The sequence below is a fragment of the Conger conger genome, chromosome 15 (genome assembly GCF_963514075.1).
Source record: "Conger conger chromosome 15, fConCon1.1, whole genome shotgun sequence".
Classification (NCBI taxonomy): Eukaryota; Metazoa; Chordata; class Actinopteri; order Anguilliformes; family Congridae; genus Conger; species Conger conger.
This window is the reverse complement of record NC_083774.1, coordinates 28,149,352-28,174,037: the sequence shown is the minus strand read 5'-3', so window position 1 is coordinate 28,174,037 and position 24,686 is coordinate 28,149,352. Positions and strand designations below refer to the sequence as shown.

At 46.8% G+C, this 24,686-nt stretch overlaps 1 protein-coding gene across 1 annotated transcript in view; it reads right to left on the bottom strand.

Annotated features, from left to right (window-relative positions):
* Positions 1-24,686, bottom strand: part of LOC133111384 (NT-3 growth factor receptor-like) — a 226,899-nt gene that overhangs the window by 79,937 nt on the left and 122,276 nt on the right. Inside the window, exon 12 of the mRNA XM_061221694.1 lies at positions 24,160-24,262. Coding sequence (XP_061077678.1) covers positions 24,160-24,262 — 103 coding nt within the window. The remainder of the gene's footprint in view (positions 1-24,159; positions 24,263-24,686) is intronic.

Below are 24,686 nucleotides of genomic sequence, written 5' to 3'. Positions count from 1 at the left end.
ACATAGACCGATATACACGCCCACTCTCACACACACACACACACACACACACACACACAGACCAACACACGTAGACCTACATACGCACATGCACAAACATGCACATACACACAAACATGCACACATACGCAAACACACACATCCTGATCAACACCTAATCAGAGAAGCGTCTGCCCCATTTCCCCTGCCAACAGAAGACTGAGGGAGGGATGGCCATTCAGATTGGCTGGAAGTGCTGGCTGTAATTGGCCTCCACTCTCTAATAGGTTGGACCCAGTCATTAGCGCATACTAGCCCAGGGGCAACAGAAGACCCAACTCACCGGCAAATGTAGACCCTAACACAAGCCAAAACAGGTGGCCAATGTGATGCCTGTGGGTATTAATGCTTCAGAAATGAAATAAAAACCAAATAAAACTTTGTCATGGCCTGTAAAGGGGTCCATAAACTAATGGTTTACCATAGTTAGTTCACTATTTGTTAGACTCACCCCCCCCCCCCCCCCCCACCCCCCCCTCCAACTTCATTCAGATGCAGTAATAAACACAGGCAGCAGTTTCAAGGAATTATATTTCTAGAAACCATAGTTATGGGATTCATGGGAGACAAGCTTCTGAGAGCCTTTCGGTCCCTGTGATAGTTCAAAACGGCAAGATTATTACATTGCGCTGCTTTTTCAACTCAGCTGTCCACCTTGTCACAAAGTCCCGCGAACCACACAGGGGCTGACAGTTTCTCTCTTCCTCTCGCTTTGAATTTCATTTCAATCTTATTTTCATAATTCCGCACTCGGAACGACTGCACTGGGCTCACACGCTTCACTTAAGCGGTTGTGACATTTTATTCCGCGTTCTGAAGAGCGGGAACGAACCGCACCTGCTGGGGGAATTTTCTCGTCCTTCCGAACTTGTACTCCTCAAAAAGGAAGAAAGGGTTTTGTGATTGCGTCCGTTACCTTGAGTGATGCATCATGTTTCCTGCCTGGTTTTTTGATACAAAGGAGAGGTCTGGGCCACCAAACATAAAAAAGCATAGCAGTCACAGTGGAATTTGAGCTATTGAGAGTTGCGTGTTCATATACTACGTTCTGCCATTTTGTTTTTTAGATCTTTCCTCCCAGTGTTTGCATCTCTAATAGGATGTTGTGACTGGATTTCTGTTTGTCATTTCGTCTCACAAGAAACAAATATTTTTATTCAGAAAAGCTTCTAATACACTTCGCGGAGATGTACACACACGTACCTGTTGATGTCGTGAAAGACACGAGGTCACTGGCACTAAGACTGAGAACCGGAGGGACTACTTACTTTTCTGAAGGGAAACAAAGAAGTTTCCATGGTTTCCCTTGATGGTAAATAATTTGGACATTTTGTGTCTCAAAATGAAGGTGGCTTTCATTGCACGCATCCAGCAATCCCGGTGTTGCTCCCAATCTACATTTAAATTGGTTTCTGTGGCTTCTCAAAGCTCTAGTCAGAATAGTCAGAAACCAAAACACGGCTAATACTGATGATCATCCATTGCTAAACAACTCAAACATGGCTAATACCAATGGCCATAGTCTGCTAACAACACAAAATATAGCTTATACCAACGATTCCCCACCGATAAACAACAACAGCAGAGTGCCCAAATGAGTCTATTCGCCAACTGCCTATGATTGGTAAAATTTACTCATTAACATATAAGGATGCTGCTTTGTTTTAAGGTATGACCTGACATATTTGAATGCATGTTTTACATTTCGATACAAATGGTAACAACAGGTTTCAAGCGTCTATTCCCATGGGAAATGGAGTGAGACTGTCGATCCAATTCTCCAGGAACAAAATGGCGCGGTCTGGTTTCATATCAGAAATGGTGGTGCACATAGAAATCCTGTAATTTGAATTTCATATGGTCAGTATAGTGTTATCTTATGAAAGACATAATGTCATGGTCGCAGCCTCAAATTGGAATGAAATTGCTCTGGTCTCGGTCACAAATTTTCTCGACACTCTTTAGTCTTGGTCTTGACTCAAATTACCATCGACTCGACCCGGAACGAGACTCGAATGAGCCTGTCGTGACTACAGCCCTGGTAGCTACACGTTCAAGGAAAGAAAATAAACCAGTCTTGACAGAAGCAAACACACTGACGTATTTTGCTGACACATTTATTCAAGAATGTACAGGGCTAATGGAACTTTAAGTAACGCAATAGTAATGAGTAATGAGATCAGATTACACAATATTATGTAATTCGACAGATTAAGTCATTAATTAGGCTACCTTCTTAGTAATTTGAAATGAGTACTGAGTATTTCACACAGACTTTGAGCTCCACCGCCCTGTCTCAAGCAGCAACTCAGAACCATTTCAATTTCCAAACAACATACAGACAGCTTCCCTGGGGCATCAGTCCAATCACAGATAACAAGACAGACTGGACCCTCTGCTACCTAACCTGAAATAACTGTTTGTGTGTATGTTTCTCAGGGATATTGAGGGTTTGTGTGTGTGTGTTCCTGAGTATGAGAGTTTGAGCTGCGTATGGGAGTGTGTGATTGCGTGTATGGGTGTATGTATACGTTTGTGTGTTTGTGTCTGAGTGTGTGTGCTGCATATGCGAGTGTGCATGTGTTTGTGTGTGTATGTGTATGTGTGTTTGTGTGCCTGTGTATGAGTGTGTGTGCTGCATATGCGAGTGTGCATATGTTTGTGTGTGTATGTGTGTTTGTGTGCCAGTGTATGAGTGTGTGTGCTGCATATGCAAGTGTGCATGTGTTTGTGTGTGTATGTGTGTTTGTGTGCCAGTGTATGAGTGTGTGTGCTGCATATGCGAGTGAGTGATTGTGCATATGGGTGTGTGCATGTGTGGCTGTGCATGAATGTGTATGTGCGTCGCGTACATGAATGTCTGCATGTGTGCTGCATGTACGAGGGTGTGAGGTGCATAAGCCAGTGTGAGCGCGCATGTTGGTGTGTGTGTGTGTGTGTGTGTGTGTGTGTGTGTTTGCGTTGAGGTGTGTATGTGTCTACAGCACCTCACAGGTCCTGTCTGTACCTCATTAATCTGCCTGCCACCCACCTGCTGCTGTTCCACCTGTCAGAGGAGTGGGGGCTGAGCCTGTCTCAGCAGTAACAGCAGCTTCCCCCCTCTCTCTCTCACACACACACACACACACACTCACTCACTCACTCACACACACACACACACACACACCGCTTCCCACACCCTTCTTGCACATGTCTGTAGCTGTCAGCTCCCTGTTTGTCAAGACAAGCACCGCTGTGCACATCACCAGCATGTGGGGGCTCCACCGTGTGTGTGTGTGTGTGTGTGTGTGTGTGTGTGAGAGTGAGTGTGTGTATGTGTGAGTGAGTGAGTGAGTATGTGTGTGTGTGTGTGTGTGTGTGTGTGTGTGAGTGTGTGTGAGTGGGAGATAAGGTGGGTGTAGGCGGAGGACTGTATCGTCTGAATCTCCTACCATACATACTCCAATACCCAACTCTCTGACCAGATTTACTTCAACATCCAAATCTGCAACCATACTTATCCAACATCCAAATCTACAACCATACTTATCCAACATCCAAATCTACAACCATACTTATCCAACACCCAAATCTGCAACCATACTTATCATACACCAAAATATGCAACTATACTTATCCAACATCCAAATCTACAACCATACTTATCCAACACCCAAATCTGCAACCATACTTATCATACACCAAAATATGCAACTATACTTATCCAACATCCAAATCTACAACCATACTTATCCAACATCCAAATCTGCAACTATACTTACTCCAACACCCACATTTCCAACCACACTTACTCCAATACCCAACTCTTTAACCATACTTAGGTCAAAACATCCAAATCTCCAACTATACTTACTCCTACACCAGAATCTCCAACACTAATTGCTTCAACTACCCCTGCTTCAAGCAGGTGAGTAGGCTGAAGCATCAGATCTGACCACAGATCACCAGTGCATTCACTAAGCTCCATCATGATGAGTCTCATTTCCACATGTAGTGGAGCCACTGGAGCACATGGTGCGATGCCCTCTCAATTTTTCGAGAAGCTTGTGGGTTCTCTCAAAATACCCAGTGTTTCCGTCCTTCAGCGGCAAAAAGGGGCACTGAATTTCTAATATGGCATGTCTGCACATGATGGTGAAGCTTGAAAACATCTCGACATAACTTGTACTAATGTGCATTTTTTACAAATTTCGTTTTTTTTGTACAATGTTACTCATAATACGTTGTAGTCTGCCTAGATAACCAGGTCTTTTGTAAAAAGAATACATTAATAAGAACACATTTTAATCTCGAAAAATGCTTAGCTGGTTGAATGCAGGCTAAATAAAAACTGAAAAGACGTGTGATTGGAGATGGAGCAGGGAACGGCAGCAACTCCCTATCAGAGCTGGAAGCTGATTGAAGAGGGGACCTTCGGGCCTCGAACGGGGCCTGGATGGGGGGCGGATCAGGCAGCCATTACTCACCCTAAATGCACAACATTTATTTATAGGTCGCAAATGCCCGTCTGAGTGGTGCTGCTACCTCCGGCGGAGGGAGAATTAGACACAATTATTTTCCGTAAATGTCTTCGAGAAGGAGACCTGCACAACCGTGTTTGAACGGTCACGGTAACACCGGCGCACGGTTTTGGGGATGACCGCACCGTGATCTTGCACCAATGGGGTTGAGAGAAACAGAGGCAGAGTAGTTAGTCATTCAGGACGTCCTTTGACCACCAGACCCGCCTCTAGATCACCCTGCACACGTTTCTTTGTGTCCTTGGGGTCACAGTGCATTAAGTAGACTTGTCTGAGCTGATCCAATCTCATCATACAACCATAAAGTCTCTTATGTGTCCAGCATGAGCTTAGATTGGCTCTTGAGAAGGATATTGAGACAAAAAAATAACATGTGATGAGCTTTGGGTAGGTTAAGTTCTGCCAACTGTGGTCCTGTGACAATTGGCCAATTGAACAGATTTGGATGAAGATTTACAAACAAACAGCCTTTATATAACATTGATCATCCAAATATTGCTGTCTTGGAAGGCAGTGGAAAATCTTGACTGCGTATCAGGATTTCTTTTAAAATATCAAATACAGTATATACACTGGACTCAAACATCAGCGGCTGTCAAACACACTTGGTGCTGACTTATGTTCAAGACAACAAGTGTAAATACTTGTAGAAAATGTGTGTTAGATTCATATACAGCAGATTAGAGTCAGGTCAGTTTGAATTCAGCTCAATAGTGGATCCATGAGAGCAGAAAGGAGCGGTGTTTTATTGCTATGAGCGAGGCCGGGCGAATTGTCGGTAGGTGTCAGACTCACGGGACGTGAAACGCGGCGAAACGGGCAAGCGTGGAGGAAAGGGAGGACTCTCCCGCATGGGGCATGCCAAAACTGGCCCAGAATGCATTGCGGAGCGTCACACTCTCGGCTAAAAATAATTGCTCCCTTTGATGTTGCTTGGCAGCGAATTGATGCGTGTCAGGAGTGGGAAGGGGGCGCATTTTACCCATCAGACCTTGGGGCTCTGTCATGTGATGTCGCAGTGGTCGGCAAGGCGTGGGTAGCGGCAGATGAAACCTGTTCTAAATTATCCCCCATGTCGCACCCCAACCCCACCCCTCAGGGCGCAAGAGTTTGTGGGAGTCATTAAATAACCAATGGGAGACCGGCCAGAGCTGGAGAACTGCTCTAATGTTTCCGTAGAGATAACAGAACCCGCCACTCTGGCAACGGCGCATCGCATCGCCCTGGTAACAGGCGTGACAATGCGGCGTGACGCTGTCTATGTCAGTCCTTTCGCTGTGGCATTGAGCTTATGTAACGGAAGAGGAAAGCCTGCATGTACAGCGCAGGGAGAGAAACACTAATAATGAAACACATTTCATTTGAAACAGGAATACCCACAATGCACCTTCAGCCAGGAGTCAGAACATAATCTTGTCACCAGTGAGAGATTGCTGTCAGTGTTGATGTTCAAAGCAAAGGTCATCTGTTTCTGAGTGAACCTGAAAATCCACAAATAGCTCCTGTCTGCAGGACCATGTCACCAGTCCTGCCCACAACTGCTACAGTGTAAAAATACAGAAATCTGTCATTGGCTGGTATTCCAGCCCTCAGTTGGCATACCAATACAGAGAGTAGCCCACAGCTGCTATACCAGTCCAGAAATCTGCCCACATGGTTAGCTAAAACCAGTAAAGAAATCTGCCCTCAGTGGGTATACCAGTATGAACATCTGCCCTCAGTGGGTATACCAGTACAGAAATCTGCCCTCAGTGGGCATACCAGCAGCGAAGGTAGCCCATAGCTGCTATACCAGTAGAGAAATCTGCCCGCAGGGTTGGTAATACCAGCAGAGAACTTTGCCCATGGCACAGAAATCAGCACAGGCATTGGCCCACAGCCGACCCACTGCGAACAGGCAGCCAATATCAATCTGGCACACAACCAACAGACAGCTCACTGCTGGCCAACGTGCAGCCGACATGCAGCCGACCGCCAACTAATATGTAACCGATGGCCAGCCAACATGTAGCCAGGGGATCTATTCTGCCGTCAGCAGGGCTCCCAGATGAGAAGCACACAGCCTGAAGAGGAACACGCTCAAAGAAACAAGGGAAGCGACGCAATGGACCGGCACAGCATCGCCCCGACCGCACGTGCAAACTTTTTGCCAATGCAGTTGCAAGGCTCCTCACTATGGAGGGAGGTTCAAAAGAAAACTCTCACAAATGTTATATGGCACCATAAAGTGATGCCTTCCATTCTGCTAGTATGTTTCTGATTATCCTTTCATCATATTTCATTGCATTATTTATGCTTTTTCAGATCATATCACACGTTTTCCAGAGGTCCTCCTATTTACAGTCAAAGCAGATTTACAGAACGCCAGTAATGTGCCACCAAACAAAGTGAGTAATAGCTCACTGCCCTGTCACATCTAAGAGCTACTATTCATCATTGGAGTTATTAGACAAAGATTCAGGTGCGTTCAGGGTTATCTTCAGAAAACCCTGTATGGAGTTATCTCAGGAGATCAACAACCTTGTCCAGAGACCAGGTACAATCAAGCCCAAGGACTCCATGCCAAAGATGAAATGAATCAAACATCCAATGAAAAGTACAACATGCCTTAATCAAGCCTCTTTCGAATGCATATCTGTTCTATGTAAATACAGTCGTATGCAAAAATGTAGGCACCCCTGGTCAAAAAGCCTTTTCCAATTAATATCTTAACATAAGCGAACCTGACCTCTAAATGGAGTTAAAAGTTAAAAGTTAAACAAAGGCAATTGCCACATTCCACACAGCATTACCTTTGGTGATCCCAGCCAGAGGCCACGAAAAAACTGGAAAATTAATTACCTATGGCCACCATCTGTCTAATACAATTATTAACAAATAGAAATGAACCAACAGCATTACGACAACATGCGTGACTTTCAGAGTGTGAGCAACCCTCTCATGACCAGTAAAAACCATTGTATTTACTGCATGTACAAAATTATGCAGTAAAAATAGTAGAAGATGGAGTTGGAAGATGAATCCCAAGTATCTATGGTGGAAGGTGAATCCCCAGTATCTATGGTGGAAGATGAAGGTTATTCCTCATTGTCAATGTTGGAAGGTGAAGGTAACTCGCCATTGCAGGGATTCTACCTCTGGAGAACCAGGGAAGATAAGAGACCAAGAAGAGCGATCCTTTTGGCAGGGATGGCCAGAGCACAATAGCATATTTGTATCTGCATTTGTATGCTACACTGGCTATACCTGGCAAACTGTGGAGGGAAACAAGGAAAGACTTAACATGTGAGTACTTTGACACGGGAATGTGTATGCGGCCACAAAATGGCAGAAAGGATCTCTGCACACTTCACAGGGATTAGGTCTTTCATAAAGCGCTGAATGACATGTTTTCTCTCTCTCAGGTGTCTCCACAGACATCTTACTCAACTACTGTGCTTAAGGCCAGACTCTGATCAAGTGCATTGAGGCAATATCTCTGGAACAAAAATCCTCCCCGCCATCCAGTAACCCCCCCCCCCCACTTCTACTCCATAGAAGAACCCCATCTAGGTAAAGGGTATTTGGACAGACAAAATGTCTGAGTCTGGGAGCTTTAAAATTTCACACCTATGATAGAGGGTTCCAGAAAGAACTAAGAAGCCAAGACAAGCCAAAGAGTGTAGGGTATGTGGGCTGGGGGAAGTGGGGCACTGTAGAAGCGGGTAAAATGGTCCCGGCCATAGACATTTCGCCCTCTCTCCTCAGCCTCCGCTGCCACTGCCTGGATCAATAACCCACCGCACGACTGGAACTGCACACTTACTTTCTGCCTCTTATAGATTAAATGCTGCTGGTAAAAGGGCTTTTCCTCTTATTGATCGGCAGTCCCAGGGGGCCGTTCTCCAATATCGGGGGCGGGGGGGGGGTGGAGACAACAGGGACTCACGGGCCAATCGGAGTTCTCTTTTCCAGTGATGCAGCAAGTCCGGTGCAATAAAACTGTCAATGTTAAAAAATGTCTTGAAAAAGGGTAGAGGACTTCTTGTGGTGTGTATGTGTGGTAAGGGTAATAGTGGAACTTCCTGCAGAAGGCTGGCATAGCCACTTTAATGGGGAACTATGCGAGGTCTACCGCCAGAGGTTACTCGCTGCTGAATAATGAGGCAGAATGCCCTGTGAACTTAGTGAGCACTGCCAACAGCCACCACTGGCATAATTCAAATTCAACAGCACAGCACCACTCCAAAGTTTTTCAACAGGTTTTCAACAGAAAGAGAAGCCAATTTTACTCTATCGGTTCATCTCACTCAATTTCTATCTGACTGGTTTAGCTGAAGAAATGCTTGGCATGTATGATATGCCTCTATGACCTGACCACTGGTCGGAGAGAGAGAGAGAGAGAGAGAGAGGGAGATGGAGAAAGAGAAAGAAATAGAAGGAGAGAGACAAAGCCATCCTGCTTCATAGACTCACACACACTCACACTGGCAGGTGGCGTGGGTTTTTAACGGCATGCCGGCCTCTCGTTTCCGCACGCGGGGGAATTTGCGCACTCTCTCCGTTCACTGGGCCTGTAATGTGAGCCCCGGAGAGTCTCCTTCCTCCGCGGTTCGTCTCAGCCGTGTGCTTCTGCGCATTTTCCACGCGGAGGCGCTCCGTTTCATTTCAGACACGGCGCCGTCTCCCGAGCCGAGCGGCATCGGCGAAGCGCTCTGGCGGACGGACCCACGCGGAGGACAGGGGTGCGAGGATTCACCGCCGCCCGGAGAGCAGGACGCTCCCTTAACGGGAAGGCGGCTGTGGAAATGCAGAGCAACGGGCTAGCGTCAGAGACGGTCCACAACATGCCTCGTACCTCTGACACGAGCACGGCCGCGCCTCGGTTTTACCCACGATGCTAACCGCGTGAGCTGCATCCGGGGGCCGTCCTTCATCAGGGCACGCACAGATTCTCCGGCGCTTACGAAGAACGCATCCGATTACACTCAAAATGGCCATCTGCTTCTTGTGCCTTCCGCAGCAAGAAAAAAAAAAACCTACGCTTCCACTTTCAAATCCCTGTGCGTTTTGTCTAATTAAATATGGAAGAGCTCAGCTCTGCTGGGAAAGACTGTATGGTACTGTATGTGTGAGATGGAAATGGCATGTGCGACAGCACTTAGACATCTGGCCGTTCATCAGGGACCGTTACACTGAATCTTGAATTCACTCATTGAAGCAACAGAATGGGCCAATCGAGACAGGCAAACGAGAAATGGGCCTATGAGAACAGGCCAGGCCAAAGAAAATGGGCCAATGACAGAGACATAGAGTGAATAGAAACCTGTAACATTCTGGTTCCAGGGTAAAGGCCCATCTACCTCCAGAACGATAACTATTATGGTAACTAGAACGATATCGATGTGAGCATCCACACAAAAATTGCCCTGTAATTCTCGTAAATAGCCCTCTAAATTCTGCTGGATTTTGATTGGCTGTCAGTGTAAAAATCTGAAAGTGATCCCAACGATATCGTTTATCACTGTCGTTGCCATTATAGTTCTGGACTCTAAAACTAAAGTTGTGGATTTCGAAAAACAACATATTTCTAGTTATCATTATAGTTATCATAATTGGTGTGGATGAGCCTTATCCACTACAAGATGAATGCCATTGGCCTCACTGCAAGAGAACGGGAAATGAAGCTACTGTGTGCTACACCCTTTTGTCTCCTTTTCCAGCCACCTGATGTCTGACGGACTCATCGATCTTATACATAACATTGGTTCGTGAACTTTTGAATATTGTGACCCAAATTAGAAGCTTAGTACCTTTCAGAGACCCATCAATTGCACATAACAGCAAAGCCTAGTGGAATAAAGACAGAATTCACCTCATTCCCTTCCATGAGTCATTTTGGGTCCTGACCCCATAGTTTAAGAAACACTGATGTATATCAACGAATAACGATTGATAGAAACTTTTAGAACAGAGTAGCTGACTCTGAGACTGGTGATGCCCGCAGCCGTTACATCTCCCCCCTCGTGTAACCACTAATGTACACCAATACAGAACTTCCTGTCTTCATAGCGAATTCCTATAAGAAGTTTAGGAAGGTTTAGATCTTGCCGTCCGGGCTCATGACCGAGCTAACGGCTCATCTTCAGATCCGTCGTACTCCGTGTGCAAAAAAAGAGCTTGTTGGGTAAATATAGGCACAGCTGACAGGTGCTTCAGCGAGTCGTGATGGATATAGGCCACGCACCCTGCTCCTACATTACCTGCCTGTCAGTCCATTTTCAGTAAATATCTCTTTTGGCCCAGCGCAGCCGGCTACCGCTATTTCAGTAATGGTTTAGAGGTGCGGAGGATGTGCTAAAGTAGGTTAGACAATGCCCTCGCTTAGCGAAAATAAGATAAGCCGTGCAGAGGATCAATGCGGTGGTTTAACACTCAGCGGATAAGCATATTGTCAACCCCATGTCCCATACACCCACAGCTACACAAAAATCACAAAAAGCTACAGGCCCTCGGCTACAAGCTCTCAAAACCTTTTGCAACAGACCCTGAACACTTGAATACAGGCACTGCAAAATCCTAAGCTACAGGCCTCAAAACAAGCCCCCTAAAACCCAAAGCTAGAGGTCCAAAACCCCTTAGCTAGAGGCCCAAAACATTCAACTACAAGCATCCTAAACTCTCATTTACTGACCTTAAACACTCAACTACAAGCCCCCCAAAACCCTAAGCTACAGGTTCCCAAACCCCTTTGCTACAGACCCAAAACATTCAACTACAAGCCCCCCAAACCCCTTAGCTACAGACCCAATACATTCAACTACAAGCATCCCAAAACAATGCTCTAACCTCAGCTTGGAGCCCCAGTCTCTCTCCCCTTCAGCAACCAACTTCAGGAAGTTCCTGAGAAGCCCGTTTTTGCTATCCATAATCAGCGTGCTGAAGGAGGAGGCCGCAGGGAACTCAGCCCAGAGTCCGGGGGCTCAGACAGATCCTCTAAATCACCAGCGTCTGCCTCGTCCTGACAAACCGCATTACGCATGTATCTCGCCCGTGATAAGGCTGTCTGTTTATTGCTTTATTAAATCAGCCCCATGTATAATAACAGTAATAAAATAAGACATGTCTCTCTGTCTGTTAGCCTATTTTCTGCATATTAGCCATAAGTGATAATAATAGCTGCAGTGAATATTTCTTTCCCTTCCAAGATGGAAGGTTTGACAGGAATAATGTGATGAGTATTTTCAGTCATGCTGGAATCGATATGAGCAAATAATGGCAAATACATGATCACTGATCCCCCACAGTCTCTCTACACAAAGAAACGCTCAATGCTCACTCCCTACACACTCTATCTACACACAGAAACTCTCACTATACACTATCTCTACACACACAAACACTGAATACACACTCCCTACACACAGAAACTCTCACTACACACTTCCTAAACACTATTTCTACACCCAGAAACTCTCACTACACACTCCCTAAACACTATTTCTACACACAGAAACACTCAATACACACTCTACACACTCTCTCTACACACCACACACACCAAACCCCATACACACACAGGCCACTCCCTACACATATAGTTCCAACAGATGTACACACATCCTACACAACCCTTTACACACATGGCCAAAAAGCTGTTTGAGCGAGCATTTTAGAGGGATTTATGTAATCAGAACATAAATCCCAGAATAATCTCTCTATCCCGGATGTGGGAACAGTTCCAGAGTAATCTCTCTATCCCCGATGTGGGAACAGCTCCAAAATAATCTCTCTATCCTGGATGTGGGAACACCTCCAATATAATCTCTCTATCCCGGATGTGGGAACAGCTCCAGAATAATCTCTCTATCCTGGATGTGGGAACAGCTCCAGTGTAATCTCTCTATCCTGGATGTGGGAAGACCTCCAATATAATCTCTCTATCCTGGATGTGGGAACACCTCCAATATAATCTCTCTATCCTGGATGTGGGAACACCTCCAATATAATCTCTCTATCCTGGATGATAGAGAGATTATATCCATCCTTTGGCCAGAGAAAGGGCAGAAACGGAAAGGGAAAGAGGAGAAGACAGAGTCCCTCTGCGCCAGCCCTATTGCTCCTGGATGATGGGAACAGCAGGCGTAAACCAGGGGGACTCTGTCTTCTCCTCTTTTCCTCTGAGCTCCATTCCTGCCCTTTCTCTGGCCCAAACCCACTCATACGTGAACGATGCACTTTGCTTCCGCGGCGCGCTAATCGCCCCTCTGCCTTACACGGGCGCCGTAATCCGGGGGAGGGGAAGGACGGGGTCGCTGACGGACCTCGCGGGATCGCCGGCCTGTCAGCCCGAAGATGAGGTGAACAAGGGCGGGCGGGAACAGCGTAGAGCTGTGAAGAGTTTACTCCGGGGAGAGAGAGGGAGAGACCTGAATACACCCTGTTAGTCACACAGCCGTCAGGAAAAACCTCTCCGATGCTGTTTGGTTTCCCCAGACATGCGTCACCGACTGACATCCAGGTCAGCCTGCAGCACACCGGCATCCTGCCTCAGTCCTTTTGAAGACAATCATTGGGCAGTAGCAGTTCAGGCTATTATGAGGTTATCTCCATAATGTCCAATAGGGATGCTAATTCCTGCATCTGTCAAAAAAGGGCCCATGTCAATAACCATGCAAGTCAGCCTCTAAATAAGGGTACATCCTGCCTCGGCCCTTTTGAAGATGCGTATTGGGTAGTATAATTCTAGACCATTATGAGGTCATCTCCATAACATTCAATCTGGATGCTAATTCCTTGATCTATCAAAAAATGGCCCATCTAGATAACCATCCTGCTTCCAGGTCAGCCTGCAGGACAGTAGCATTGTAGACCATTATGATGAGGTCATCTCCATATCACCCAATCGGGATGCCAATTCCTTGACAAGCCATCTGGATAACCACAGGGTTCACTGGTGGGTTAAATGTACACAGTTCTCCAACCGCCACTTAAATTTAATTCCACTGAAGTTAATTAAGTGTTAAATAATACCCTTTCAACAGGATTCTGCTAATAACAGCATCTGCTTGCAACTCTCCTAAACTGCTGTTTGAAGACTGTCCTGCAAAGGCTATCGTTCCCTTTTTTAATCATAATTAGGCTGAATCTTGCCAATTGAACATTTGGCACGAGCGTGTGCTGGTTTGGGTAATTACAAACAAGTGATCCACGATTCTCAACATGGTTCCAATTAAAACCGAAACCATAAAAAAGTACATTGGGAAAGGAGGTCATCTTGCTCTGCCGTGCTCAACCAGGTCAGACGCTAATTTTCTTTGGGTTATTAAATAAGAACCTGCTATCAAACTTGATCCATCCAAAAGAACAAGAAATTAATTTTCAGATGAGCTGTTGCTTAGTATATGAATATGAAACTACTGCGGGACCATATTTCATTCAGAACTTTTCAGAGCTGGAACAGAAGGGACGGAAACGTTGTAGTTTAGAAAAAACCTCCTTCAGCGTCAGGATTAGGATGTGAGTATAGATATTGTGTCACCTGCATGAATTCACAAAGGATAAATTATTCCGGTCTGAGAAAATGTCTATTTTCCAGGACGACTAAAGCGAGCACACAGCTGGTTGAAAGTCGGCCTGCGGATCGAAATCGCAGCCAGTAAGCGATGGCACTGCACCTGCGGATTAATCCAGAAGGTGAGCTGTCTATGACTGAGGAGTCTTGGCTAATAGCCTGCGCTCTTTGTTTTGTCTAATTGTTTATTATCTGCCCAGTAGCAGCCCCAACCAGGCTTGCCAGAACACAGAAATACTTTTCTTTTGAATATATTAACAACATACTAGACGGAAATTGTAGCTACTTAAGGACAAAAAGGACTGATGAGGTCTAGTACTAAGCTTCCACAGCCATTAGCCACTGCTATCAGCTAATCCTGATCCTAGAGCTGGAACATTCTTTCCAAGAGAGATATTTTATTAGATAACGAGCTTTAGCGCTTTCCACTACACATTGGCATCATTTTATAATCACTCTCCTCTGAGGTCCCACCATGAGAGGCATAGGACATATTTTCAGGAGCCTGTTGCTCATTTACAGTAGCAGATTTCATAATAGCATACAGGTATACAACCTCACATTGAAACCCTTAAATGTCCAGAGAGCCATTTGCTGATACTGTGTGTGGAAATTAAATAAGTAAAATAAGCAAACAATAAAACAATACTGCTATTACTGCTACTACTGCCACATCTGCTACCACTACTGCCACTACTACTGCTGCTACTACTACTACTGCTACAGCTGCAGCTGCTAATATTTTTTATTATTTATTATTATATACTTTCAGGTACCCCATATATTATAAAGGATAATACACAATGGACTTCTACATCAGTAAATAATGATTGGCAGAATGGAGAGTTTGATCTCTGTGCTGTCTAAAGGAAGGCTCCCTCCAGGGTTTTCACAGGGCTTCTCATACGAGCACAGGAACGATTCAGAGAGACAACACACCGCTGAGCTGGACAGCAACGCAGGAAGTTCACAGCACAGGCACTCTACAGGGGCAACACAGACGAGCCAGACCACCCTCATTCCTCACCCCGTACCAAACGCAGCTTACGTCCCTACCTCCATCTCCCCGTACCAAACGCTTCGCTTTTTCACCGCGGTTATATAGCGATAACAGAATTACCCCAGGGGTTAAAAGGCTGCCGCGCATTAGCGCGCTGGAGACACGCACATAAAAAAATGAGATTTTATTAAGATAACAGCCTATTGGTTAAGACAAAAAAAAAATACAATTTTATTCAATTACCCCCGTGGCAGGGAATCTATTGCAAGATATAGTGAGACTGGATGCTTAATGGAACTGTTTGTGCTTTCTCACTCTACCCTCCCCCCCCCCCCCCGTCTTTCTCCCCCTCTGTTACTTCCCCCTCTTTCCTTTCTTCGCTAATAGCCTCTCTTATTCTCCTGAGTTTTATCACTAGCTGAATCTGTCATGGTTTAACCCTGCAACAGGAGCGTCTCACATTCCCAATCTCAATAATGGGGCTCTGGAGAAAACCCAACATGCTGCTATTCATTTATACCTATGAATATTTACCTGAACAGAGATGGCGGGTTTAACATTTTAACCCTCGCACAGAGGGATACATAGCCATTATATAATGATACATCTAGCAATTTTTTTCACAAAGTAGGTACTATTAATACCTGACACCATTAACGATTAGGTTGTCAAAAAACACATGCAAAAAATAGGCAATTCAATAAATACAGTACACTGAATGAATGTGGATATTATCCGTTACGATGACAGATTAAAAGCATATCTGCATATAACGCGCACACACACACACGCATGTACGCACACCCAACGCAACATACACAAACACACACACCCATATAAACAAACACACACGTCCACATTTAGTACACAAACCCACACACACAGGCGGACAGACACACAGATACACACAGATACAGACAGACACACACACATACACACACGCACACATATACACACACTCACACTGCATTAAACATAAAATGACACTCATTGTTCAGGCCCATGACATGACATCCAAGAGTTAGCTCGCTTTGTGCTGTTCTGTGCGAACCTTGCAAAGCTGTAGTTGTGTGAAGGTGACTTAGCCCTCCCGGTGTAAGTGGAGGATTCGCAGAACCCATGCCTGTAAAACAGATTTCACTGCTGCAGTAAGAGCTGTTAATGGGAGCACACGGTTATTCAGACAGAGTGAGGGCGATTGTGGATTGTAGGTCCCAGTAACACCTGATGTTATTGGTGCAATTTCTGTTCAATGACTAGAAATGACAAGCTTGGTAGCCAGACCCACAAAATGTTAGAATAGCAAAGTACTTTACCAACAGGACCTGGCAACGCTCTTTATTCACTGTCACTGAAACTCATTTTAACTGGAAATACTTGCTCAAAAAAGTAGTCAGGCACTCAGGTTGGTAAACCATCTGCTTTTTTCCCCCAAGGGGACAAGACCTCTCGCTGGTGAGCATGAGAACGTTATGTAACGTTTAGCAGACGCTGTTATCAGCCATTTAGCAGACTCGTAGCTACATACGCATAGTATCCATGGATACCGCTGGATATTTACTGAAGCAATTCAGGTCAAAGTCTTTGCTCAAGAGCACAACACCAGCACTGAACCTGCAACTGTTTCTGTTACCAGCCCAGTTCTGTATACAGCATATTACACTGCCACCCTTGAACAATCTAGCCAGCTGGAGAAAGAGGAAGAAAGAGGAAAAAGAGTGAGAGAAATATTTATCGAGACCATTCAGGTTAAGCATTTTGCGTCTTGAGTACAACAGCAACAGTATTGACTCGCAACCTTAGGCTTACAAACCCAGCTCTATAGCCATACCACAACTGCCACCCTCAAACAAGTTAGCGAGCTAGTAAGAGAAAGAAAGAGAACGGGAGAGAGAAAGAGTGCGAGCCTGCGGTTTAGCGAGAGAGCACGCGAGAGAGGGAAAGAAGAAAAGGAACGGGGCCTTGAACAGAGAGTAAATCAACGGAGTGGCGAGGCAGGAGCCACGGTGACCCTGGGATTAATGGGAATCCAGCCGCCCTAGCATTCGAACAGAGCAACTTCACCGGAGTCTCCACAACACACTGATCAGAGCACAATGGGGAAGGAGGGGGTTGGGCCGGCGGGGCGGGCAGGATGATTTAGTGAATGGAAAATCCAATACGGTTCTGCCCTGGGAACATGCTCCCCAGACCCACCCGAAAGGCGGGGAAAAAACAGCGGGGCGATCAGCCGGCTCCGTCCGCCACGGCTCTCTGAGAGAAGGAGAGAGGGAGACATGCCAGGGGACGGTGTTAACACAGCTGGCGTGAAACAAAATGGCCGCCAAAAGCTGTCAAACAGCCCGTTTGGATCAAAGTGTTTCAGAAACTTTGAGAGAGAAAACGTGCTCGGTTTGTGTAAGTGTGGGAAGTGACCCCCGGCGGATAGTTTCGGGTTGCGACACCTCCACCCCGCCGGTGGCAGAGAGGGGCCGGGCGTTGTGCGCGACAGTAAGAAAGGTCTTAACCAGCATGTTGTGATAAGACTTAAGGTGTCTCAAGGAGAACATATTAGCTTGTTTTAAGTTACGGTATGCTTGATAAGTTGAGAAATTCCCACCCCATTGGAAAATCCTGAAATGAGGCAAACTTTATTACATCATTGGCAGTTTTTTTGTCTCGTTTAGCAAAAAAGTAATAGAATAAGATTTTAAGTGTAAATATAAGACTAAGATACTTGTTAAGACTGACTTTTTTGTCAGTGTGCTGCATTGGCCGACAGTGTTTCTTCGGCTTTTTTTGTCACGCCCAAAGGCAGTCAGGCATCAGAAATATCTCAGTTTCTAAAATGTCCTTCATCACACACAGAAACTGTCTGGGCTCATGAAAAACACGAAAACGGAAATGGTGTCAAAACGGGAATGTGGAGGAGAACTCTCTCTTTAAAAACCACAAGGAAACATTTCCAGCAAGAAAGGATGATGATAGAACAATGGAGGGGGGGAAACCCTTGAGCAAAATTTTGACATAATAAAATTGGATTACCTCAAAAAACTGCCATACATTATATCTCTTTTTAAAAAACATGAATATATTGTAATACTCCTGCCAACATTTTTTTTTCCCAACAAACTTTTTGCCGGTTTTTAAAGTGAAGTGAAGCGCTGTGGAGCCCTGGAGAAATTATAAAGACAGAAACATCTTAATCCCTGGGCCTGGAGATAAGCGCTTTTCCATTAGCATTACGAGTGGAGTCCGTGTACGGGAGCGGTGCGAGTTCAACGCTAACAAGAGACCGCGGCGTCTCACCGCCCTGTCAGCTTGCGGTAAAATGTCCAGTGTTAATTCAACTGTGACTGAGTCCAACTGGAGCCATATGTACTGGGCAAGAGATGATTTAAAACTCAACTTTTCACTCCCAGACTTCTTTACTTATTGAAGAGATTGACAGTAGGGGCTGGGGTGGGGTGCTGGGGTCAGTTCATCTGCTGGGGGGGGGGGGCACGAGGGGTGCAGACCATCAAAAAATTCTCGATTAGAAATGTAACCGAACGGACAAAAGAAATGCAACACCTGTCCCTCACTGCACAATATCTGTTTCCCCCCCCTCTTCAGTAGAAAATATTAGCTTGTAAAAACGTACTATTTTCTTGACAAGTGAAATGTTCTTATTCCATTGGCAAATCTTGAAATGAGTCAGGTATTGCCTCATTGGCAATATTTTTGTCTTATTTAGCAAAAAAGTAAAATACTTGTTGAGATAGACTTCTTTTCCCGCTAAGGTAACTCAGGTGTAGCTCCGGTGTCACCACGATAAGGCACCTTGGATAACGGTGTCAGCAAAAAAACTAATTATTATTATTATTATTTTTGTTTTTTGCAGTGGTCCGCCTCGTCCCTCTCAGGCTCCACCTACTAAGCCATCGGTATTCCACCAATGCCCCTCTAGCCCCTCCCCCAGCGCTCATCCGAAGCACAGCGTGACTGTGGCAGAGGGACTTCAACAGCTGGAGGGGAAATGGAGCGGAAAACAGCCCCCCCTCCGGTACTCATGCAGAACAACCCTCCCCAGCCCTGACCCTGCCATCGCTACCCACCGTACTCCACTGCCAGTCCCTACAGGTGACGGCGCCACGCGCCTAATCTGCTTTTAATGATCCTCTTTGCTGAATGAATCGCGGTTTCTCATCGCCCCCGTTATACTGGGGGAAGGGGGGGGGGGGGGTCGGTCCCCTGGGGGTTCGAACTGAGAGGAGAAAGTCAGAGAGACCGTGAAGGTGGCCGACAGCCAGTCCAAACACAGGCAGGGGATTCGCAGCTCGGCACCGCGCTGCCCCAGTGCGTTCTGGGAAGGGGGAGGCCGGCGGCTGACGGTGTTAACGTCGGATCAAGCTGCCCCATTAGCTCCCCGCTGACGGCTAAAATGCTAATCAATCTCCGCGCGCCCACCGTGCCCACTCTACGCCCGCCTCCGAGTGGCGTGCCCGTGAGCCAATCAGAAACCAGCGTCGACCCAAGCAATTATTTAAGTGCGCAGGCAATTGAATTCTGCTTTTTTGTAGCACGGCGTGGGGGTATCGGTCATGTTTTGAGTCTGACCTTTCCGGCTAATGCAGAAGAGATCCGAGGAGTTCACATCTCGTTCCTTCACCCAAATCTCCCCCCCACCCCCCTTCCGCAACCCCAGCCGGCCAGCCAATGGGGCTCCGGGCTGCCAGGGCCGACCTTCATCAGTACCACCGTGACCGCAATGCTAACCGCCTGCGCACCAGGCATGCAAAACAGCCAGCTCATCACACAGAGAGAGAGGAGAGAGGAGGGAGAGTGTGTGTGTGTGTGTGTGTGTGTGCGTGAGAGAGTAAGAGACAGTGTGTGTGAGAGTGTCTGTGTGTGTAATGTGTGTGTAAGAGACAGTGTGTGTCAGAGTGTGTGTGTGAGAGAGAGAGTGTGTCAGAGTGTGTGAAAGAGACAGTGTGTGTATGTGTGTGAGAGACAGTGTGTGAGAGTGTGAGAGAGACAGCGGGTGTGAGAGAGAGAGTGTGAGACAGTGTGTGTGAGAGAGTGCGTGTGAGAGACAGTGTAAGAGACAGCGTGTGAGAGAGAGAGAGAGAGAGAGAGTGTGTGTGTGAGAGAGAGTGTGTGTGTAAGGGACAGTGTGTGTGAGAGAGAGTGTGTGTGAGAGACAGTGTGTGAGAGTGTGTAAGAGACAGTGCGTGTGAGAGAGTGTCTGTGTGTGTAAGAAACAGTGTGTGTGAGAGTGTGTGTGTGAGAGAGAGTATGTAAGAGTGTGTGAAAGAGACAGTGTGTGTGTGAGAGTGTGTGTGTGTGAGAGAGTGAATAAGAGTGTGTGAAAGAGACAGTGTGTGTGAGAGTGTGTCTGTGTGTGTGTAAGAGACAGTGTGTGCGCAAGTGTGAGAGAGAGTGTGTGCGAGTGTCAGATCAGTGATGGGATCTCTGCTCCTTCCTCATTTATGCACCAGAGATCATCTCGTCTCCAGCAACAAACATTTTTACATCAAAAAGGAAAAAAAACAACAACACCCATCTCCCTCCAGGTGCAATAACAACATAAACCTACGATTTCATCTTTAGGGGCTTTTATTTTTCAATTTAACACCTCCAAATTAAGAGAGAGACAAAGAAGATTAGAGAAGGCACGGTGCGACAAATAGAAGAGCTTCAGCGATTATCTTCTAAGCAATATCTCCGAAGATATCATCCTGAAAGCAATATCAGCCCGATATCATATTCTAACTGATAACACCAACTTCTAACCAACATAACCGTTTGCCATCATTCTGACAAATATCTCCGGTGATGCAATGTTCTATGCAGTAACGCCACTGATATCATCTTCTGACCAGTATCACCACTGAAAACTCATACCAAACTCACAATATTATGACACGGATATGTTCTAGCTGACGTCACCGCTTAAAATATGTGTGAAGCAACACGGCCTCTCCAGAGCTTGCACGGAACATGTCTAATGTGCCTCGTACTATACACTCACTGAGCACTTTATTAGGAACATTTTTACTTTATTACACCTACATATTCATGCAATTATCTAATCAGCCAATTGTGTGGCAGCAGTGCAATTCATACAATCATGTAGATACAGGTCAGGAGATTCAGTTAATGTTCACATCAACCATCAGAATGTGATCTTTGACCGTGGAATGATTGTTGGTGGCAGACAGGGTGGTTTGAGTATCTCAGAAACTGCTGATCTCCTGGGATTTTCATGCACGCTAGTCTCCAGAGTACAAAGAAAGGTGCAAAAAACTTAAGAAAATCCAGTGAGCAGCAGTTCTTCAGACAGAAACTTTTTGTATGTGAGATATGTCAAAGCTAACAGGAAGCTGACAGTAACGCAAATAACCCCACATTATAACAGTGGTATGCAGAAGAGCATCTCTGAACACACGACGCATCATAACATAAGTGGATAGGCTACAGCAGAAGAAGTCTAACAAATACTTAATAAAGTGCTCGGTGAGTGTATATAAGCGGTGGCATGTTAAATGAGTGATGGGTTGGGGTGAGGGTTGCAGGTAAAGGTTGGGGTAAGGGTTGGGGTGAGGGTTGGGGTAAGGGTTGGGGTGAGGGTTGCGGTAAGGGTTGGGGTAAAGGTTGGGGTGAGGGTTGGGGTAAGGGTTGGGGTGAGGGTTGGGGTGAGGGTTGGGTTAAGGGTTGGGGTAAGGGTTGGGGTGAGGGTTGGGGTGAGGGTTGGGGTAAGGGTTGGGGTAAGGGTTGGGGTAAGGGTTGCGGTAAGGGTTGGGGTGAGGGTTGGGGTGAGGGTTGCGATAAGGGTTGGGGTGAGGGTTGGGGTGAGGGTTGCGGTAAGGGTTGGGGTAAGGGTTGGGGTGAGGGTTGGGGTAAGGGTTGCGATAAGGGTTGGGGTAAGGGTTGCGGTAAGGGTTGGGGTAAGGGTTGGGGTAAGGGTTGCGGTAAGGGTTGCGGTAAGGGGTGGGGTAAGGGTTGGGGTGAGGGTTGGGGTAAGGGTTGGGGTAAGGGTTGGGGTAAAGGTTGGGGTGAGGGTTGGGGTAAGGGTTGGGGTAAAGGTTGGGGTAAGGGTTGGGGTAAAGGTTGGGGTAAGGGTTGGGGTAAGGGTTGGGGTAAGGGTTGGGGTAAGGGTTGGGGTAAGGGTTGGGGTAAGGGTTGCGGTAAAGGTTGGGGTAAGGGTTGGGGTGAGGGTTGGGGTAAGGGTTATGGTAAGGGTTGCGGTAAGGGTTGGGGTAAGGGTTGGGGTGAGGGTTGCGGTAAGGGTTGGGGTAAAGGTTGGGGTAAGGGTTGCGATAAGGGTTGGGGTAAGGGTTGCGGTAAGGGTTGGGGTAAGGGTTGTGGTAAGGGTTGGGGTAAAGGTTGGGGTGAGGGTTGGGGTAAGGGTTGGGGTGAGGGTTGGGGTGAGGGTTGGGTTAAGGGTTGGGGTAAGGGTTGGGGTGAGGGTTGGGGTGAGGGTTGGGGTAAGGGTTGGGGTAAGGGTTGCGGTAAGGGTTGGGGTGAGGGTTGGGGTGAGGGTTGCGATAAGGGTTGGGGTAAGGGTTGGGGTAAGGGTTGCGGTAAGGGTTGGGGTAAGGGTTGGGCTGAGGGTTGCGGTAAGGGTTGGGGTAAGGGTTGGGGTGAGGGTTGGGGTAAGGGTTGCGATAAGGGTTGGGGTAAGGGTTGCGGTAAGGGTTGGGGTAAGGGTTGGGGTAAGGGTTGCGGTAAGGGTTGCGGTAAGGGTTGGGGTAAGGGTTGGGGTGAGGGTTGGGGTTGGGGTAAGGGTTTGGGTAAAGGTTGGGGTGAGGGTTGGGGTAAGGGTTATGGTAAGGGTTGCGGTAAGGGTTGGGGTAAGGGTTGGGGTGAGGGTTGCGGTAAGGGTTGGGGTAAAGGTTGGGGTAAGGGTTGCGATAAGGGTTGGGGTAAGGGTTGCGGTAAGGGTTGGGGTAAGGGTTGCGGTAAGGGTTGGGGTAAGGGTTGGGGTGAGGGTTGGGGTAAGGGTTGGGGTAAAGGTTGGGGTGAGGGTTGGGGTAAGGGTTGGGGTAAGGGTTGGGGTAAGGGTTGGGATAAGGGTTGCGGTAAGGGTTGGGGTAAGGGTTGCGGTAAAGGTTGGGGTAAGGGTTGGGATAAGGGTTGCGGTAAGGGTTGGGGTAAGGGTTGCGGTAAAGGTTGGGGTAAGGGTTGGGGTAAGGGTTGGGGTGAGGGTTGCGGTAAGGGTTGGGGTAAAGGTTGGGGTAAGGGTTGGGGTAAGGGTTGGGGTAAGGGTTGGGGTAAGGGTTGGGGTGAGGGTTGGGGTGAGGGTTGGGGTAAGGGTTGCGATAAGGGTTGCAATAAGGGTTGGGGTGAGGGTTGGGGTAAGGGTTACGGTGAGGGTTAGGGATGCGCACGGATTAATGGGCACCTGTGCACACAGCCTCTCCTTTCATCCTTTTTCGGCAGGGCTTGAAAAGGCTACGGCTGCAGCATCAAAAATAAACAGGCAGAGATGAAAGAGGAGAAAACTATTGGTGGCAAGAGGTAGCAGTCGGATGGATTCTGTCCGCCGAACAGACGGGAGGTGAAGGGGGGGGGGGGGGGCGAGGGGGAAAGGAAGAACGCAGCAGAAAAATAAATGCAGGAAATAAGGCCCGGTCTGAACTGGAGAATAGCCGAGTGGGCAGATCACATTTGAAGAATGGCATTTCTGCATTAGCATAATGCGAAGAAAAGAGACGTTGCAGACAGACACGGAATAAACATTTCACAGTCCTGCCCACCTTTCATAGTAACAAGCAGAGAAACAGAGCCCCAATGGAGGACTGTCGGAGACTCTGTGCCCCTACTGTTCACAGTCACTCAATCGGAAACAGAGCCCCAACGGAGGAGTGTTGGAGACTCTATGCCCCTACCCTTCACAGTCACACAATCAGAAACAGAGCCGCAATGGAGGAGTGTTGGAGACTCTATGCCCCTACCCTTCAGTCACACAATCAGAAACAGAGCCATAATGGAGGAGTGTTGGAGACTCTATGCCCCTACCCTTCAGTCACACATTCAGAAACAGAGCCGCAATGGAGTTGTACTGGAGACACAACAGCCCTTACCTTTCATCCCGAACTTGGAGCGTCTGCCATATTTGTTGATGAGAACAAACAGGACGAGGAGGAGCACACAAGCAAATCCGGCAAGTCCGACTGCGATGGACACCTGAGGGAGAGAGAGAGAGAGAGAGAGAGAGAGGAGCTCTGTTACTATAACTCCCGCATTGCACCACTGTTAACTCTCAAAACAATATCAACAAACTTTTTATGCATAATATTCATGTCATGAACCGTAACATCTGTCATACCATTTACTGATAAAAGTATGAGAGTTTTATGACATTTGACATGAGCTGATAAGCATGTCAGAGTTATGTCAGCCGAAAGGTTCAAGTAAAGTGGTGCCGTACTTTGTCCAGAAAATGAGGGAAAACAGATTGTTATCTGACTAAGGCTTTGAGAATTTTGTTCTGAACATGGGTGAAAAAAGATCGTTATTTGACCAAGGCCTGGAGAATTTTGTTCTGAACATGGGTGAAAACAGATCGTTATTTGACCAAGGCCTGGAGAATTTTGTTCTGAACATGGGT